Source organism: Amphiura filiformis, chromosome 5, assembly GCF_039555335.1.
Source record: "Amphiura filiformis chromosome 5, Afil_fr2py, whole genome shotgun sequence".
NCBI lineage: Eukaryota > Metazoa > Echinodermata > Ophiuroidea > Amphilepidida > Amphiuridae > Amphiura > Amphiura filiformis.
In genome coordinates, this window is record NC_092632.1 from 453574 (window position 1) to 475545 (window position 21972).

The window sequence follows — 21972 nt, forward strand, 5'->3', positions numbered from 1 at the left end:
GATTCATTATAAAGAATTCACTCACTCATCACTCACTAATCACTCGCTCGCTAATGAAAATTACCATCGGAAATTATGAATTTATTCTTTGTCTTTGGATTAAAAGTTAAATCAAAATCACGTTTTAATTACACTAAAAAAAACGGGGTCATTATTATTTGATTTAAGGCTCTTACTCAAAGTTACGGAAACTATGATAGGCCTACATAAACTGATGATAGGCCTACATAATCACATTATCATGTTCAATTTATCAGTTGACAACTTGTAATGATAGTTGTTAGAATTCTAGAGAGACCGAGGATCAAAATTTTAACTCGTGATCAATCGTGACTAAAGAACAGGGAGTCATGATTGATTGAAGGCATCTCAATAAGAAATTGTTTATATTTAGGCCTATATTGAGTATATTTCTACTGTAATCACGTTCATAATCCGCCCTTTACACGGGCTTTCACAATAAAAAAAAAAAGCAAACATGAAGTTAACACATACATAAACACAAAGAATAATCATATGACAGTATTAAGATCCTAAAACATCGGACATGTTGAGTTCCAAAATTGTTTAAAAGTAATAAAATACAACAGTAAAACATCTACCCCCCCTTACAAAAAAAAAAAAAATTCATCACAGATTCCAAAATTTCAAAGATTTCCTTTGACGCTGCTTAACCCTTTTAAAGGGTTTTTTTATTAAACATTGAGGTTAGACTAGCAAGTCTGAACTGCATTTTTTGCATGTCACTAAAGCATTAAAATCCAATATAATATGACAGATTTACCATTACGCACCTGGTTTTTTTTTTTGAGTTGGTACTCTCCAAGTCTCTGTAATTTATGTAAATCAACAATAATGATTAAAATGCACACTTTCAAAGGGCTGGTCACTACCGCAAATGTTACTAATAAACACCCAGGGTGTGGAATTTTTCAAAAGACGGCATTTATTTGAAGTAAATTTTCAATGAAAAAACTTACAAATCGCAAATTGTCAAGTATGTCTCACTTATGGTTTGTTTCTGGGTTCAAATCCAAAATGGCCACACTCACGCAGATAGTGTTTTATCTGTACATTTCACTATATTATATACAATTATACATCAGTGTAAGAATGTGAAATTCTGCTATTTGTCCATGCAATTTAGCAATTGTGATGGCCAGCAAATGCCACTTTTAAACTTACTCACATGATATGGTATGAACATTTCTGCATTTCTGTCACTTTTTCATTGAGAACATTATGGGGGCATTTAATAGAGTGGGCGATTTATTAGGGTGGGCCATTTATTAGGAACAATATGGTATCATCAAAGATTTGTAATTGTTAACACTTGCAATGAAGCTGCAATTTAATCATATTATTTTATTCTATTTGAATCATTTTGTGGTTTACTTCTTTAACAAATTAGTATGTACATAAAATGAAATTGAAACTAAACCAAGAAAAGTTGTGACCGTACCCTGCATTAAGAGATTGACTTTTTTGTCTATGATAACTACAGCAATCTGGACTGTAGGTACACCTACATGTAGCACATAACTACTCAGTATTTTTTTAAATACTTAAAAGCTCAGCTGCCATTGCTCCAAAATCGTTCAATAAAGCATAAATCTGAAATTCCCATTTTGTTTCGGAAGACAAAAGCCTTCTATTATTCAAATCAAAAGTGACACATGATGAGATGGAATATCGTGGCACTGCTATCTCATGGAAATTGATTTCATGCATGGAGTGCTTCCTGTGTCGTGTAATGTCCATTGCAATCTCACCATAAAGTGTCACTTTTGATTCGGAAGATAAGACTTTCTGGCCTGAGATCTCCCTCATTTCTTGCTGAATTTTCACAAATGAGGTGTCAAATTAAACATCTTCCATAACAAAATTTACATTTTGGATTTTTGTTTTATTAAATAACCTATGGATTGGACAATGTCGGGTTATAAACTGGAGTATTACTTTATTTGGTATAATTTGGTTCACTTCAAGTTCGGTATTGACGTATGTGCGTATTTTGCTCACCGTAGTATCTAATCGCACACGTAAGGTTATGCACGAGTATAGTGGCGGTTTGTTGGCACGCTTGCTTTCACGGTGCAGTTTTAATCCCACCTTGTACGCTCGCATAAATTCACGCCTGCGTCACATGAGATGTTGATGACAAGTTTCAACTAGCCAATCAAAACCCGACTTCATGTTTACGCTATAAACTGTGCCAAAATAAAAACTGCTAAGGAATTTGGCAAAAGATAATAGGTTGGCTGAAGCCTGTCATCCCATTGAAGGTCAAGTACCAAGACAACTTCTATACCATATGTGACACCCTTCCCAGATTGAGGTTGAACTATGGAATGCTCTTCTCTATAACTACCATGTTTTGCAACTCTTTGAACAAAATGTAAATGATGCAGTAAAACTTCTGCTTGTTCTATATTTATTTTTGTTATCTCCTTTGTAACAGCAAGTATTATGCACAATAAATTGTAATAACATTATACAAGCTTATTGTTTTATTTTGAAATTGCCTGTTGCATATATAGTGTCATCATGTGAAAATTATACAAAATTTACATAATACGTACAAACAAAAAAGAGAAACTTGACCAGATACAAAAATCGTTCATTTTAAAATATTTTATAATGTACACATGGGCTATTCCACATAAAATCAGCACACACCTGGGAAGATTTCACTGAAAAACAATTTCATTTTTTTATGTTAAATTCAAATTGAATATTTTTGAAATTAATAAAATCCCGTTGAATTTTGCACAATTTGGCCTAAAATTAGACAATTTTGATTGGAATTCCAAAATCTTCACACCTTTCCTACAATATGTAAGGAAGGGTGCAAATGGTTGGATCTTGAATAATTTGAACGGTTAAATTTGGTTGAAATTCACAAATCCTCCTTAATGGAGTGTGTTTTTCAAATGGAATAACCCAAATGATGAAATAATTTACACAAAATAGTTACATTTTATTATTTTAAAATACAAATTGGAATGAAAAGGCAAAAGGTTGGTACAATAGATTATCTTTAAGAGAACTGGGACACATACACTTTTCTTTAGCTTGTTGCGAACACATATTTTTACATATTTTAAGTGTGAAACGGATTTTAGTTTAGATGACTCTTTTGTATCATGATCCTCATTCAATGTATTAACCCAAAAGCAAACAACACAAAAATGAATACTGACCAGCATAAGAGAGCAATTCCATACATTTCAAAGTCAGTTGTGTAATAAAGTTTAAAATGATCAACTATGCCATTATAGTCAAATGCAGCAAACCTTTGACGAGCGCGACTACCGTGATGTTGCAAATTCGGCGCTAACAACGCGTGCGGCGCACAGTTCATTCATAAATTTCCACTCAGCAACAACATATCGCCTTAGCAGCCAATCAGAGACAAGTGTGTGCAACGCAGTAAATACGCGATGTATCCTTACAATACGCGCTCGTCAAAGGTTTACTGCATTTTAGTATAGGATATATATTACAAAATTCTGAGACAGATGTGATTAGTTTTTAAAATACTTTCTTGGAATCCTACACAATATCCAGGGTTTAGGACCATAAGGCCCCATCTGTAACAGCTGCCAGGTGTCATATTTTATGTATACTATATATGGAATACAGAAATTTTCCAAATGTATATAAGGCAGCTATTGCAGATAAAACCTTGATAACAAATGGTCCATTCTGTCGGTCGGCATGACGTCATTTGCGATTGATCACTTCTTCCCATTGGTTGCCTTTGCCGATATTTGGCTGTTCCATCTCCCTCCCCCTCGGACACGAAGGGGACGAAATCACAAAACATGCCATAAAATAAATACCAATAAATATAAATAAATACAAATGTAGATATTTATATTGATGAAACAATTCCAAAATTTCAATTTCAAATCAACTTTAAATAATTACCGTACAAAAGACAATGCAAATTGGTATTTTCTGTGCTGAGAAAATTGATTTGAACTGAGGTATGGCGGACAGTGGGCACAGTAGGATGGCACTTCACGAAATGGTTTAAGGCTTTTGAATTTGGCGGGTTTTACCTATATTGAATACTGCCCTCCTATTGTGTACGCCATGCTTCGAAAAGGCTAATAGGGATTTTGTGAGGGTGTCCTTTATGACATACATGAGAAGTGGGTAAGGGCAATAGATGGAACAACCCGAGTGAGAGAATGCAAGAAATGTTTTTTCTCAGCTTCATTTTTAATATATTGCTTGCACCCATTAGTTACTTGCAGCCCAACAAAATTTATAAACTAGAATTAGAAGTTTAGAAAAAGTTGCCAGAAAACAATCAATTACCAGGTTATATAAAGAGTTTAAATAACATTCAAAACTCGCTGAAAAACAACATTATGCTATATAAGTGTTGATAAAATATTTGCAAAAGAATATTTTAAAATATACCATGTTGGCAACATTTAAACAATGTTGTAGTGTTGTTTCCTGTAAAACTAAAACATTTTCATGACATGTACAAAATGTATATGTTTCATGTTCTGTTTTTTACCTTACACTGAGGCCTGGCATTAGACCAATATATTTCCAAATTTTTTAGTTGTATTGCTCCAGCAGTTTTGATATGAAAAACAAAACCAATGCCCCACAAGATAGTACATACACCTCCAGTGTGGTTACCACAATTCACCATGTTTTTGTTCACACTATCTAAACGAAACATATCTCACACATTAATTTTACTGGGGTAACGAGAAAAATAAGAGCTTTCTTCTGATACCAAAATCTCAGTGTTGATAAAGAAAAATGGGGATGTGGCTGTTGATCGGGTCACACCCCTTTAATGTTATTAACACGTTTTGACCAAAACAAAAATTCTGTTTAAAAACATTTGTGATCTTGGTAGACATTGCACAAAATCCACTTTTTTACTGCAATAAACACATCTCACTTCCAGCCTGCAGATAGTGCACATTGTGAGTCTTTTACCACAAATTAGGACAGGTTGGCATTTGGTGCATATCTGATTATAGGCACATCACATGTTACATAAGGGTGATTCTTATCTGGTATGTCACTATGAACTTACCAAAAAAGATAACACCCATCAGACATGACAAGTGCATTGACTGGTTCTCAATAACCTGCTTGTAAGATCTGTGTGGTCCTTGTGGCTTACCAGCAGATGCAATTGAGAATCTGTCTATATGTGTTTATTGCACCAACTCATTTGCACACATTAAATATACCACTCTACAAAATCATTGTCACAAAATATACCTGACCTGATCCTACTTGAGCTTTGGTCAATGAAGACTACACCTGTTAGTACTTGTCAATCCATGGTAAAGATCCTGGATGCAATGTCCTGTATAAGCCAATCTATACCAGTCAGTAGATTTTCACCAGTGACAGCGCTACAACCAATGATAAGCCAGTGGTGGCTCTTGATCTCATCTAGTTCTAAAGCCTGGAAATCAAAATGCAAATAGAGGGGTTAGTACAAGGAGACTTTGGGTGCTGAAGCCCCCCCGCACTTTGTTAAAAATCATGTAAAATCCGCCGTTTTTAGCCCCTAAGCCCCCCCCCCCCTCCCACCCCCCGAATAACTCTGAAAGCCCCTCTGAGCCCCCGCAGGAAAAGATCCTGGACACGCCGGTGATTACAGTCGGAACGAACATAGTACATGTATAGCAGTCGCCATCTTGATATTGCAAAATATAAATGGTTGTGAATCCCAGGTTGGAACAACCATCGGGTCTGTGGACAGCCTATGGATGGGTGGATGGGCAACTTTTGGACCCTGGTGATACTTAACTCTCTCTCTTCAATTTTTTTTTTAATTCAAAAATTTCAAACTTGTTAATTGTAAATGATCATGATTATATTTGGAATCAGCATGAAAAATACAAAAGGAGTACAAACAAGCCTAGTATTGGTTCAGTGGTTCTTCAGACAGCTCTTAATATTTTGAGAAAATATCTCAAAACTTGGGACTTGTTGAAGCCTATGGCTAGCATGCAATACTTACTTTCCTAATGTCATCCGAAGATAATGCCCCTGGTAAATCTTGCTTGTTTGCAAACACTAAAAGTGTGGCTCCTGCTAATCTCTACACAACAAAATAAAACACCATCAATACAATTAGTAAAAGAATCTACCGAATAACATCATGGGATGAACAATGAAACATGCAAAGAAACTAGAACTAAAATACATTTAGGGAAACGTTAAAAAAATATCATATTTTCCAATTTCTTTTGAATACATGTACACATTATAAATTAGTATTTACACATTAGTTACCGCGAAGCACGGTGGCCTAATGGTTTGGGCACAAGCTTCATAATCGAAAGGTTGCAGGTTCGAGCCCCACACGGCCAGTGTGTTGCGTCCTTGAACAAGATGGCTTAATTCCCAATTGCTTCACTCCACCCAGGTGAAAAATGGGGAGCTGCTGCGGGTAATCACAATCTAAGTAGGTTGAGAGTATCTGCGCATCAGTTGCGGACTTGTGGAAGCGGAAATGATTCTGATATATCCTAATGGCAGCGGAATAATTGTTGAAGTGTGCTGGTACTTAGGTGTAGTGCACGTTAAATAACCGACATTTATTTTATTTATTCTATTTATTCATTTGCTAGAACACTTTTCCTCTGATTACAAACACATTTGAACCGGGATTCTAGAATAATTATTGCAAAGCACAATATTTCTGCAGGGTCATATAATGTTGATAAAGTTGATTATTTTTCTTTAAGGGTAGTATCCTTCCCTAGGACAAATTTACAGTAATTTTGAACAGAAATACTCGAAAATAGTGTCTTTTTCTTCAAATTTGGAATATGTTGGAGGCATATTTTCAGAATCCTAGCCACACATCCCTACCCAAACCAAACAAGACCCCACCCAGCCACTGAGCAACCATTAGTATCTCATCTCAGCCACACATCCCTACCCAATCCAAACAAGACCCCACCCGCCCACTGAGCAACCATTAGTATCTCATCTCAGCCACACAACCCTACCCAATCCAAACAAGACCCCACCCAGCCACTGAGCAACCATTAGTATCTCATCTCAGCCACACATCCCTACCCAATCCAAACAAGACCCCACCTGCCCACTGAGCAACCATTAGTATCTCATCTCAGCCACACATCCCTACCCAATCCAAACAAGACCCCACCCAGCCACTGAGCAACCATTAGTATCTCATCTCAGCCACACATCCCTACCCTTCCTTCCTTCCTTTCGTTAAAGTGCAGACCACATATAGATATGGATAATCACACTGCGTTGGTGGCTCATGCGTGGAGCAACACGTGCAAAAATATCGGGTGCAATATGTACATATGTGCGAGTAAAAAGCTGGCTGTAAGATGCTACAGTTGTTGGGCCCTCAGCGCAGATTTGAAAGCGTTGAGGGTTGAGAAAGCTGCAGGATCACTCTCCAAGCTGTTCCAGTCCCTTGTTGTTCTTGGGAAGAAGGAGTTGGAATACGCAGCTAAGTTGCAGTGTTGGCATAGGAAACGAGATGAATGACCTCTGGTTCTGGATGTTGATGGAGTAAGATAATTGGACCACTCGATGTCAATGAGGCCAAACCTGATTCGGTACATCATCTGGAGTCTGCTCAATCGGCGACGACAGGCAAGTGAGGGCCACTGAAGTTGTTCCATCATTGCTGTTACACTAGCAGTTCTGTCGTATATTCCTGTGACATATCTTGCTGAGCTACGCTGTACCTGTTCCAACTTGTTGGTGTTTCGTTGTGTATGAGGATCCCATGCAGTAGCCGAATACTCAAGGATGGGTCTTACAAATGTCTTGTAGCTGGTTTCTTTGATGTTTTTACTACAGTGGCTGAGGTTGCGACACAGGAAGGCTTTGGTGGAATTGGCTTTCTTGGATACTGCATCCACATGTGTGCTAAATCTCAGTTTGGAATCCAGATGTAGACCAAGATATTTAGCTGACTCTACCAGTTCCAACTCGTGGCCATGGATGGTGTAAGATCTGTTGATAGGTTTATGCTTGTTTGTGATACGCAGGACCTGGCACTTGGTAGCGTTGAACTTCATGAGCCATCTAGATTCCCATTCTACAAGAGCATCCAGATCGTGTTGGAGCAGTGTACTATCGTCAGGAGAAGATATGCGTCTGTACAGCAAACTGTCGTCGTCGGCGAAAAGCCTGGTGGTAGAGGTGGAGACGCAGTCTGGCATGTCGTTGATAAATATTAAGAATAACAGGGGGCCAAGGACACTTCCCTGCGGCACACCAGATGTCACTTTGGATTCTGCACTCCTCTGGCCTTCGAGTAAGACTTGTTGTGTACGGTCTTGCAGAAAGTCCCTCGTCCAGTCCAGGATGTTACCACGAACACCATAGAATTCTGCCTTCCTGAGGAGGTGACGGTGACTCACTTTATCAAAAGCTTTCTCGAAGTCTAGCAGGATAAGATCAACTTGCGATTTTTCATCCAAGCTTTTCGACAGGTCGTTGAGGGTGACTATGAGCTGCGATTCACAGGACCGCTTCTTCCGGAACCCATGCTGGGCATCTGAGAGGATGCTATACTCCGATAGGTGTCTTATCACTGCAAGCAATGGACTATGTGCTCGCACATCTTACATATGATTGAAGTAAGGGAGATCGGTCTGTAGTTAGCTGCTGATGAACGACTTCCTTTTTTGTATATAGGAACAACAGAGGCTTTCTTCCAGGAGGAAGGCACAACACCTTGGTCAATTGAAGCTTGGAACAGTAAGGTTAGTGCTGGTGAAACTTCCTCTGCTGTCTCTTTGAGAAGCCTTATGGGATACCATCTGGTCCTGTGGCTTTGTGGAGGCTTCAAGTTCTTAAGCAGTTTAGTCACCCCATTGCGGCATACCTTGATGTTGGTAACTGAAGGATGAGGGCTGGGACCCAAGTCAGGCATTGCGGATTCAGAGTCGTTGGTGAATACCGAGGAAAACTGCCTATTTAGTATGTCAGCTTTCTGCTTGGGGTCTGTATGGAGGATCCCTTCTCCTTCAGCGTGTGAGACGCCTAGCTGGTCACAGCGTTTTGATTTCACAATTGCTCCCAGCTTTTGGTTGCCACCAGGATCACTGTTTACGATGTCATAAACGTATTTGTTGTACGCCTGCCTGCAGACTTTCTTAGTTTCTTTCTTCAGTCTGTTAAAGCGTGTCCAATCACGCTCCTTTCTGGTATATCTTGCCTTCCTGTAAGCACGCTTCTTGCGTCTGATTGCTCTCTTGGTATGAGTGTTCAGCCAAGGTTGGCCATGACGGGTTGAGCTGAATTTAGAAGGAACCAAGTCAGTCAGCACCTCTTCAAGTTCTTGTTGAAGCTTGTCAGATAGTTGTTCCACAGGGGTTTCAACTGAGTACTGGTCTGTAAAATTCTTTGACCACTTCTTGACTCTGCTTCTGATTGCATCCCAATCTGCTCTTTTCCATAAGAGAATCTTGTGTCGTATGGGCTTACGCCTTTGAGCTTGGACATTCATCTCGGTGAAGACTACGTCGTGATCACTCAGACCAGGGGCACCTTCACATCTGTTGGTCAGCGTGGGCCTGTTGGTAAGTATCACATCTAGAGTGTTATCTCCACGGGTGGGGAAGTCAACCAGTTGTTCTAAGCCTGCATCAGCTATGGTCTGGAGAAATGATTGGTTGATGGCAATCGGATACTGGTGCGAGATGATACGGTTATGAGTCCAGTCTATGTCGGGAGATTTATATCACCACCAAACCAGATGGAAGCACCAGGATTACGAGGCATATCTCAAACATAGTTCTATTAAGTTCATCCATATACTGCTGGTCGTTGTTAGTGGGTCTATACAGGGCACCAACTATGATGGTATTTTTCCCATTAATTATTTTAGCCGCAACAAATTCAGCTCCAGAGTCAATGTTCAACTGGTGACTATTTAAGCTGTTGTGCACGCCCAGGAGAACTCCACCATGTCTGTCGCCCCTGTCCTTTCTATAAAGATCATAGCCCGGTGGGAATATTTCACCATAGGTCATTGATGGTTTTAACCATGTTTCACACCCGAAGATTATGTCGGGTTTTGTAGCATCTACTAAACACCAAAACTCCTCTCTTTTGGAGTATATACTTTGAAAGTTAATTTCAAGGTATGCATAAATTGTGAATTGAGTTTGCATTATTGATGCTAGGTTGCTTGGTTGGGGATGATTTGGCACGAGGAGATCCTGGTTGAGTAGAACTAGTGGAACTACAGCTAGACCGCCCTGAAGTAATCGAGAGTCAGCATTCAGGATGAATGTATCAAAGAGGCCAGACGAGATGTTTGGTGTACCACATTTATAACATTCCCATGGCATGTCGCATCTGCCGAGCACATCAAGCATGTCGTCAGATAATCCAACACACTCTGCATGAAACCATGAGTTACATGTGTCGCAAAGGATGCTAGCCTTAGCACCACGGTATCCAATCCAAACAAGACCCCACCTGCCCACTGAGCAACCATTAGTATCTCATCTCAGCCACACATCCCTACCCAATCCAAACAAGACCCCACCCAGCCACTGAGCAACCATTAGTATCTCATCTCAGCCACACATCCCTACCCAATCCAAACAAGACCCCACCCAGCCACTGAGCAACCATTAGTATCTCATCTCAGCCACACATCCCCACCCAATCCAAACAAGACCCCACCCGACCATGAGCAGCCATTAGTATCTCACCTCTTCTACAAGGAGACGACTGAGTTCTTGTTTACAATCCAGTAGTCTCCTTCTGTCAGCACTATCTACTACCCATATCAAACCATCTGTGCTCTCAAAGTAGTTTCTCCAGTAGGAACGAAGTGACTTTTGACCTCCTACATCCCAAACATTCAATTTAAATCTGTAAAAATAAATTGTATGGTTACACACAATGATACATACGCTACTGTATTGTTTGTATTAAATGCCCGGGAGCATTGCATTTTTGCCAACCATGGGGCGTTTATTAGAAAGCTTCAAAATCGCCAAAGAACATCACTTCGGTTCAAATTTCATGATGGTGCACACAAAAGGAACATGATATTTTTGTGGACTCATAACAGGTGTGTTTTATTCCTTAATTTAGGGGGTCAAAACACAAGATTAGATGATCATTGCCATTACTGACTGTCTGTATAATCAAAAATTTGTTCTAAAGTTTTAATGTTGAAGCCTAGTATTGGTCATATAATAATAATAATAATAATAATAAAAACCGCTTATATAGCGCTTTCAGTCCGAAGACCTCAAAGCGTTTTACAAAACAAAAAAAGGAGGATTGATGTCATCACTTACCCTTTATGTTCTAAAGTTTTAATGTTAAAGCCTAGTGTTGGTGATATGGTATTGATGTCTTCTCCATTGAACTTCTTTAATATGGTAGTCTTCCCAGCATTATCCAATCCTCTGGTAATACACATGAATTCAGGAAAAATATTTTCACAGCTGATCTCCACCCCCCAATCAAGCTTTGCTCCTTATAAACAAAGATATGACACATTTTACATTTGAGTCAGACTATAATAAGTCTCTTAATCCCGTGCAGAACTACATTTCTTATCTCATAACATTTATTATAAATTAAAAATTATGCACACATTCTTCATCTTATCCAGTTACTCATTCAATTATCCCCATTTGAAATTCACACTCTCTGCAAGGATGATAAAGGTCATGCCCAGCGATCACTGATTTCCCACAAATCTCCACACAATTTGCCATTCCCTGCGTAATGAAATATGTTCCGTGCAATTGGGCTTTTTCCACATAATTCACCAATTTCATGTCAAATGTCTTCCTTGCTTTTACCATTTTGCTCTCGAAAAAAGGATCTGACAACTTCGACATAAACCTTGCATAGACTGTTCTTCAAACATATGAAGAATTTTGTTAAAATTTCGCACAAATCGTCAGGCCCTGGTCCTGTCTTACATAGGGAATGCATGGATTTCAACTGGAATAGCCCAATGTTATTTAGGGGCTGTGCAATAATTATCTGTCAGGGAGGACAAATTTCAATTTCAAAAGTTCTGCAAAAAACTGCTTTCCCCCTCATGGCATGCAAAAAAACCTCTCAGGCCTGCTAAAAATTGCTTCCCACCCTCGCACCCTGCCAAAAATGGGAACCCAAATTGGAACCTTTAAATGGTCTAGGTATATATTGCACATTAGAATGTTTCCATGCTGTTTTCCTAAGCCTTTTTAGAGTGTTTTATTTAAAAGATGCCCGATAAATGTGTGCCAAAAATCTCTTCCCCCCCCCTCCCTTTCGACCTGCCAAAAATTGCTTTCTCCCTCTTTTGCCCTGCCAACTTGTCCCCATCTTTTTGTCCCACCAACAGATAATTATTGTACAGCCCCTTATCAGGAAGGTAAACCAATTTTCCCACAACACTATCAAAACCTTTTTCATCTTGAGAAGCCAAATTTGCTTCCAAATGCCATATTTACTCTGGAAGAAGCTTCCTCATTTCTACATGTCTTCCAGGCAGGCTTTACATGCTTATTTCAAAATTAAGATGTCAGACATGAAATGTATCTGATGAAAAATACATCTATATAAGGCGACGAAAAAAGAAAACCCTGTTCTACGTCCTGACCGACCCAGATTTTGAACAAATTGGGGAAAAAATTTCCTTTACAAACGAATGCTGACCCAAATTTCGGAAATTTCAGGAACAATTTTTTTTTTGTACTTTCTCAAATTGCAAATTATTTACAGATTTACAAAAAAAATCAGGCCGACCAACCGACCCTACTTGAAAGGTCTGTCTGCCCGTAGAACAGGGTTTCTTTTTTTCGTCGCCTAACATAGATATGGTAATATAGCAACTGTCTTTTGACACTTTGTCTCAAGATCTGTTTGCTCAAATATTTCTTTGTTTGATTTACTTTTAAGTATTGTTTTTTTTTTTTTTTCATCCTATTGTATATGCATACATTTGTTTTGCTACTCCATACATTATCAAGGAAAGGATACAGCATAAGTAATCTCATTTCTTTTTCCTTCTGCTTCATCTTCTTGAGTATTGTTAAGAGTCCCATGTTGGCTAATATAACTGTACAAAACATGCACCAAGTAGCTCAAATAAGGATCAACTCAGCTTGCAACACCTCCACACAATGCCTAATATCAAAATAATTACAAGTATACATTAATCATAACACATTGTTCACTGAAGATACTGGCCAGCTGGTATCCAGCTGGAAGGTTAAAGGATCTAAAATGAGCGTTTATTGCGTTTCGACAGTATTTTTTGTGGGACATGAGAGCACCTCAGACCTATCAATTGCATTCTGAATCTGAAGCATGTCTTTCTGATATCAAATAATTTTCATTTTTTTAAATCACAATACAATACAAATTTTATGACAAATTATAAAAATTTGATATTTTTCAAATTTTGATATATAACAGTCCTCGAAGTAAATTATATAAATCTAATGATATATTCTTAAAGTGTATGTAGCAGGGAGGAAAAGCCGACGGTCAATTGAAAATTTTGACCTTTCATATTGAAGATATGGATTTTTGTCCCAAAAGACCTTTTTTTTTTTTTTTGGTGTTTTGGGAAAAAATCCATATCTTCAATACTGAAAAGGTCAAAATTTTCAATTGATCGTCGGCTTTTCATCCCACCTACATACACTTTAAGTATAAATCACCAGATTTATAAAGTTTACTTCAAGTACTGTTAAATATCAAAAATATCAATTTTTAATGATTTCCCATAAAATGTGTATTAAATTGCTAATTTCAAAAATCAAAATTATTTGATATCAGATTGACAGTCTTCGTATTCAGAATGCAATTCGATATGTCTGATGTGCTCTAATGTCCCAAAATAAATACTGTCCAAACGTTCATACCCCACCCCTTAAGTGTGGCCAATCTGGCAAGTAAGGCTCTTGAACCTACATGTAATGGGTGATTAAAAATGTATTCGGATGTCTGATTGAATTTTTGGGCGGGAATGAGACAATCGCACATGGAATTTTAATTGTGATAGCAGTTCCACATAAAAAAGCTGCACTATCATGAGACTATGCTGTTTTGTTTTTTAATTGATGCATAAATGTTGGCTGAATATTTTTGATGAAAGTCAATCTTTGACAAGATGTAACTTTGCTACGGAAAATGGTATGACAAAACGGTTTTCAGTTTTGGCTTTCTTTACTCAAGGGCTTTAATTTGATGCTGTTTGTAGGTATGAAAGGTGAATTCAAATTTGGCATCAAACTGCATCATTTTATATATCAAATTCCATGTGCGATTGTCTCATCACCAAAAAAAATCATATATTTGGGTCAAGTGAAGTATAGACAACATATTTGTAGGTTTCCTTGACAATTTGACTTATAAGCCTTCCGAATTCGGCACATTTGCAGTACCGGGTACATGCAATCATAAGAAAATGGTCAACTTTATGCTTGTCGTTTTATATGAAGTCAACCTATACAATTACTGGGACTTAGCAAAGTTGTAATTTAAGACTAGTAGTTATATAAAAGTGATGTTTTATAAATTTTGAAGGTGGACCACATTGACTTTGGGCCCCTGAAAATGTTGAATTTGCAATAAATTTCATCTTCGTGAGGGCGCTGTTAGAAAAGTAAATGAGTTGTGACCCCAATTTTTTGGATATATGCATTGTATTTATCCTATATATAGCATCAGTGATAACAAAAAATAATTAATCTGACAAAAAATGTGAATTTATGGGGGCTAAACTTGCCAGTTTACAAAACATTACATTTTTTCTTGCATATTTAATGACCCCGTGACACAACTCGCAATTGCAGAAATTTTATATCTTTTATTTTGTGACAAATTGGGCATGCAGTTAGTGTGTATACAAAGTTTCAGACCGCTCTATCTTTTTATAAAGAAGGCACAGACTCCCAAAGATGAAATTTATTTAAAGGGCAACTTTTGGGAGTTTAATGAAAACAAGATGTAAGACAACCATCTACCAGAAGTCATTCTTCCCATCAACCATCGTTAGCTGGAACCAGCTTCCTCCATCCGTTGCTGAGAGCCCTGACCTGAATACTTTCAAAGCCAACTTAGTTCAACATCTCAAACCAAAACTATAATTGCTCTGCCATCCAACCGCTGCGCAAGTTGTTGTGATGTATCACTATAGTTGGGCTGATACATGGGGTATGCGCTTTAACGCTGGAAAATGTAAAACGATGCGAATGAGTCGCAAACGCAACCCTGGCGAACCTTCTTATGAAATGTCTGGCACTCGTCTTGAGGCAACCACAGATTCTACATACCTCGGGATAATCATCCAACATGATCTCGGGTGGGAAAAACAGACTCAGCATGCAGTCACCAAGGCAACAAGAGTCTTAAATTTCATCAAGCACGATTTCTACATGTGCTCCAAGTCTGTTAAAGAGAGGCTTTATCTGACGCTGGTTCGGCCACACTTAGAGTATGGAGTTGCTGCGTGGAATCCATACAAAAATTGTCACCAGTCTGCGTTAGAAAAGGTGCAACGTAGGGCTGCGAGATTTGTTCAAGGTGACTACAAGAGAGTCAGCAGCGTTACAGAAATGTTATGTTCTTTGGGATGGGAAAGGCTGACAGACAGACGGGAAACCCACCAAGTCACACAACTTTACAAGATCATCAACCAAGACATTGACATAGATTCATCCGATCACCTCAAACCAAAACTTCAAAGAAACAGGAGGGGAAACAACACTCAATTTGATATACCACACTTCACATCTACGGCGTACAGCAATTCATTTTTTCCACGGACCACAAGACTTTGGAATGACCTACCTCAAGACATCATTGACATCCCTACCCACAAGACCTTCAGAGACAGCTACTTGGACTACATTATTAAAGACAAGAATTAGGCAACCACTCCTAGCGACCTCCTAGCAAAGCTCCCGAGAGGAAGATTCAGGAGGAAACCAGCAAAGAACAAAGTAAAGTTTTGCCAGCAGCGACTTCAGATTCAGATTCAGAAAACAAATAATACTAAAGACACCCTATGGCACCTGCTACAACTTGAGAACAAGTCCTCAAACGTTCGAAATTTGTAGTTACTGCAACTGACACTATCCTAGTCCTAGTAACTAGGAAGATCGAACACAGAAGACATAATCATTTGGACGTTTAAATGAGCTGATAATACCCAATGTAAATGTAAATGTCGTCACATTCTCAATTACTGGGACTAGGCACTATCCTGACTGAGACTATGCCATTTTGTTTTCTAATTAATGCATTTAAGGGGGTACTACACCCCTGCCCAATTTTGTGCCTATTTTTGCATTTTTCTCAAAAATTATAGAGCATTGGTGACAAGTAAGATATGTATTATAGGGGTAAGGACTACTACACCTGCTACACTGGAAATTTCATTTCAGCACAGACAACAGTTGTGGAGTTACAGTCAAAAAATGAGGGAAAACCAATATTTGATCAATAAATCAATAACTACTTGCCTTGAGTTGCTGAATTTTCAGTGCAGTAGTTGTGGTCGCATGTCATAAGTTGGGTAAAATTTCCATTACATGGTCAAAAATGACAAAAAATGTATTTTTTGATATGTTGTATATATTGACAACCTCTAACAATTACCACCACTTTTAACCTTAGCACATGCTTAATTTTTGAGATAATGCTTAATTACTAATTAATTAATACACAGGCGTCTATGTAAATCTCAATTTTCAAATGCATTTTTCTCAAATCGGGCCTCAATTACAAAAATGACTGTAAATTTTTTATTTTATGGCAGAATGTCATCAGATTTGAAGGATATGTTCTCAATACATTTTAAAATGCTTGAAATGAACTATTTAAAATAATTGTACGTATGTTAATTACGTTTTGGAGGTCAATGACCTTTTTACGAGTAATTAGCGAGATGGTTATTCTATTATTGAGGAAATGAATATCAAGAAGAGAAACGTACATTAGCATATTGCTAAAAATACTGAAATTGAAAAATGGAACATATAACCCTTTAAGGTGGTACTATACCCCTTAATAAATTTGTGAATATTTTTGCATTTTTCTCAAAAAATAATATCACACTGGTAACAAAAGTTATGTATAGGCCTATTATAGGGGTAAGGAATCCAGTTACTACACTGGAATTTCAGTGACTCAAGACAAGCGGTACGTTATTTATGATAAGAAAAGAGGTACCGCTAGAATGTACCTCATTTCTTAACATATAATGAACCCCTTGTCTTGAATCACTGAAATTTCAGTGAAGTAATTGGATTCTGTGCCCCTATATAATATACATATAACTTTTGTAGTTATTTATTTGAGAAAAATGCAAAATTAGTCACAAAATTTATCAGGGGGTGTAGTACCACCTTAAGTAGTCAGTAATTGTTTTAGTTGTACAAATTCAACATTCAGAGCTGTCAATACATCATACCCTCACTAGATTTGAAAAAGTAACCAGTAGTTTTGACATGCTGACATGTGAATTTTCACATAGGCCCTATTGCACACTCCGCATCCGCCTGCTCCACATCCGCCTGCTCCTCCACCCCTGGCATTTTTCATTTCGACTGATGTTATTTTTTTACTGAATGATGTATAATTATATGCTTCAGTAGACTGAAAGAGTATAAAATTAGGCTTAAAATGAGGTATCAGTCACTGCTGTAGGATATGGGGTTACGGACAGCCAATCAAATTTGTATCGCAATTTTTAGAAAAGTGTAATCCCTCCACCCTTTTTGCATACCCAACTTATGACATGCGACCTTGTAGTCCTTGCCCCTATAATATACATATCTTACTTGTCACCAATGCGCTATAATTTTGGAGAAAAACGCAAAAATAAAAAAAAAAAATTGGCTAGGGGTGTAGTACCCCCTTAAGGGAACTGGAATGAGTGTTTTGAGCGTTTCGACAGCATTTTTTGTGGGACATGAGAGCACATCAGACCTATCGAATTGCATTCTGAATACGAAGAATATCTTTCTGATATCAAATTTAATTTTCATTTTATGAATTCACGATATAATACAAATTTTATGACAAATTATTAAAATTTGATATTTTTCACATTTTGGAGATATAACAGTCCTCGAAGTAAATTATATAAATTTAATGATATAGTCTGATATAGTCTTAAAGTGCAATGTATGTAGCTGGGAGGAAAAGCCGACGATCAATTGAAAATTTTGACCTTTCATATTGAAGATAGGCATGCAGAAGCAGCAAACCTACTAAAATAGGTATTAATTCCTCGTAATAAACTGCATTATCTCGTTGTATACAAATGCGTTGACTTCAGTGAAAATTCTCCATTTTTTGTACAAATTTGCTTTACAGAAGAGTTATACTAACTATACAAAACAATTCAAATCATTGCTAAAAACAAAATTTACATTTTTGTACTGAAACGGGGTTGTTAACAAGCAAGCAGTAATGATGGTCATGTTCATTGTCCAGATTTATAATGCACTTGTACACATAATGTCTTCATGGTCCTCTTTTTTTTTCTCTGTCTGCTTTTTGCTTTGTTGAAGACTGATACCACAATATTTTAAAACACACTTCTGTGGTACTACAATGGCCTCCTCTCTTCCTTAGCAAACCTTCCTTTTTCCTTTAACATAACAACCTTTGTACCTGAGTGCTATACATATTTTAATTATGACCATAATCTGACTGCATATTGTTTTCAAGAGGAACCACGCCATCTGATATGACATGAAGCAAGAAATAGGAATATAGCATCAGATGATGGTTGAATTGCAGTGACAGCTACATGTACATGTAGGTCCTTAACAATCAAACCGGTATAACCTGTGTCACATTTGAATCGGTTTCTGTTTGAACTGCAGAGTCCTCTGACACCCCCTCATCCATATCATCACTTGCATTCACTCCATCGCGACAAATAGGCCTAGTTTCTCTTGTTTTTTTATTGGCTCAAGTCATAACCAAGTTTGTCAGTAATATATGCAAATGCTTTTGAATTGGCTTGATTATGCTAAATATACATGTATGAGGTTCAGTTTCAGAATCTATGAATCAATTTGAGGCCTTGACTGCAAAACTATGACCGTCCTGATCAAAGTACTTGACGTACAGTCATAGTTCTACCAATGCAACGTAGGCCTGTAATTTTAAAATAATTCTTTAATTAAGGTAATTAACACTCATTAACAAACATCCAAATGATCAAAAATCTGATTAGTTTTAGTAATTAGCCTCAGTTTATGTACTCAAATGCAATAAATCCTAATATGAACATGATTTAACTTAGTTACACCACAGATGCCAATTTTGCTGCGCCAGATCCTCCTGCGCCAGATCCTCCTCCACCCTGGAGCTTCGTTAATTAATAAGTAATTAACAGAACATAATAAATTTTTTACATGTGTTATCACTTCTATCCTCTTGCCCTGCATGAGTGCTTTAATTTAATACCAAATTTAGCTGTACATCTTGCATAATTTTAGAGAAAATTAAATAGATGATGTCATTTGTGCTGCGCAGATGTCACAACTCCACCTATATATATGGGCCCAGTTCAAAACGCATGGCCATACGCTAAAACAGCTCTGAGTCTAAGTATGGGTATTTACACCAATTTTGCGATAAAAAATAGAAAATAAAAAGCCCCCTCTTCCTCCTTTTTTTTTTTTATTTTGACGTGAAACATGTTTTATTTTTTACTTGGCCTAAATAATATTGGCTGAATATTTTTGATGAAAGTCAATCTTTGACAAGATGTAACTTTGTTACAGAAAGTGCTATGACAAAACGGTTTTCAGTTTTGGCTTTCTATACTCAAGGGCTTTAATTTGATATATAAAATGATGCATTTTGATGGCAAATTTGAATTTACCTTTTTTTTCATACCTACTTTTAAAGCTCTGACTTTAATTCTTTCATACCTAAATTTTGTCTCAGGTTTTACCATGTCACATGCACAACAACATCGATTTAAATCGTATACCACATTTTTACAAATTACCTTGAATAAGACACAGGAAATCTACACCAAGAATTTTAAGAAAGTCGAAAAATACCCGGTATAAACGAAAATCCTACGATGCATGTCATCACTTCCAACACTGCAAGTGCAATCAGAGTTGTGCAATGTTTATCTTGCCTGGCGCTGTTGTCATAAATTGCCGGTTCAAAATATTTATGAATATTAATTAAATGACGTAAGAAATTATTTGCGCGATTGAGTGAGTGAGTGAATGTGAGTTATAGTAGGGGTAAATGAGTTATTGATTAATTATTACATTGATTAATTGATTGATGGATAGTGGCGGCACTAAGGGCAGTGCAGCATTTGCTCAGACTGATTTTTTGATGTTGGCGGTATCCGCAGAAATAAGACCCCCTTTTTGGATTTTGCAGTTAGTAAATCTGAACAACCCCTTGACCAAAAATGCTCCGAAAGACAAATTATTTTCCAGCTCTGAAACACACTTAAGATGCTCATTCCTGTGGGGTTTTTTTTTTTGGGGGGGATGGTGGGTTTTTTTAGGTAAAAGTCAAGAAAGACCCTTGATTTTGACTTTTCGCACCTCCAAAAGACCCCTTTTACCTGTTCGCAGCTCAAAATACCTTTTCCGTACGACGTACAGACCCTCCACCCGTGGCAAAATTCCGAGGGAGCATACCCAGATTTATGATCATGCCCTCCCCCTGTTTAATATCCCGGATTGCAGGAGGCGATCACCTAATGCCTAAACTCAGCTAAGGGGGAATTGCCACCCATCTACATGTATATAGGCTAGCTTTCACCCATTTACCACCCAAGTTTATTGCTTGATAGGCCTATCATCCATAATACCGGTAGTATATATTGATTGATTGATTTTATTTGATTAAATTTTTGACATATAGGCCTACCCAGAGGCCTGTCAAAATATAAAATTGATTTTAATTTTTTTGTTTTACAAAAATGCAAATTGAGCACACCCCCACTTTTTCCAGCCCCACAAAAATATCCTGGTGCTGCCACTGTTAATTGATTCTGGGATTGAGCGATCGATATGTTGATTGGTTCATTGATTGATATGGATTGTTGCTTGATTGATTGATGGATAATTTGATTGCTTGCACGCTTAGATGATTGATCGATTGATTGATTGATTGATCGATTGAGTGATTGATTGAGTGGGGGAGCTAGCGAGTGAGGGAGGATGGAATGTAGGAATAAATTGGGGACGGCAAAATAATGAGTCGTGATGATGGGGTCAATTTGGCTTTGTACACACTAAAATCGGGAGTGAGCTACCCGTGGATGAAGAAGAGACCACGTACGAGCAGTCAAAGTCTCCGCATCATCTAATAATGAGGGCCGATTACCCGGGCTGATTGTTCCATGAAATGCAACAAGCAAAACCGTGCCGCGTTCGCACTTACCGCATATTTTTACGGTCTATCGCATAATCGCGAAGGCACGCAACACTCTATCGTGTATACACAAATGCACGCCATGCTGGTGTGATTGTTAGACACGGCACAATCAAATCGGCCCTCATGAATATGCGAGAATTCACAGCATACAATACACTGAAGTTGATACATGGTCTAGGAGCTACTAGCGGCAGTCTGTGGCCCTCACGGACTTAGGGGGGCACAACACTAAATCCTTCCTTATTTGGTGTAACTTTGTATAGTTCCGGTTAAAAATAGCGCCTGAGCGATATATATCAACCTCTCGAGGGTACTAAATTTAAGTGAATCGTGCTTGTTTTTGATGAAAACACTAGAGTAGAACCTCAACATTAAAAATCTTTTCAAATGATATCAAGGCCGGATCTGGTAAGGAGGCGAAATTGTCGGCTGAAATTCGTGAGGGCGCTGTTCAGGGCCCGTAGCTCAAAAGTTCGACTAGATGCCCCCCGAAAAAATAAATTTTTATTAAATTTCAGACTTTCTACTTTTAGAAAATCCATACGACATTTTCTCATCTTT

General features: G+C 37.8%; 2 protein-coding genes across 2 annotated transcripts; one reads left to right on the plus strand and one right to left on the minus strand.

Moving 5' to 3' along the window:
* Positions 1 to 1039: 1039 nt before the first annotated feature.
* LOC140152427 (ADP-ribosylation factor-like protein 2) lies at positions 1040 to 20114 on the minus strand. Its single transcript, XM_072174734.1, has 6 exons — positions 20009 to 20114; positions 13003 to 13149; positions 11319 to 11429; positions 10722 to 10884; positions 6017 to 6097; positions 1040 to 5455 (listed from the first exon to the last, which is right to left on the minus strand). Exons 2-6 carry the CDS (start codon positions 13092 to 13094, stop codon positions 5321 to 5323), a joined length of 582 nt encoding a protein of 193 aa, XP_072030835.1. The 5' UTR covers positions 13095 to 13149; positions 20009 to 20114; the 3' UTR covers positions 1040 to 5320.
* LOC140151719 (uncharacterized) lies at positions 15219 to 15902 on the plus strand. Its single transcript, XM_072174057.1, has one exon. It carries the CDS (start codon positions 15219 to 15221, stop codon positions 15900 to 15902), a length of 684 nt encoding a protein of 227 aa, XP_072030158.1.
* Positions 20115 to 21972: the final 1858 nt, after the last annotated feature.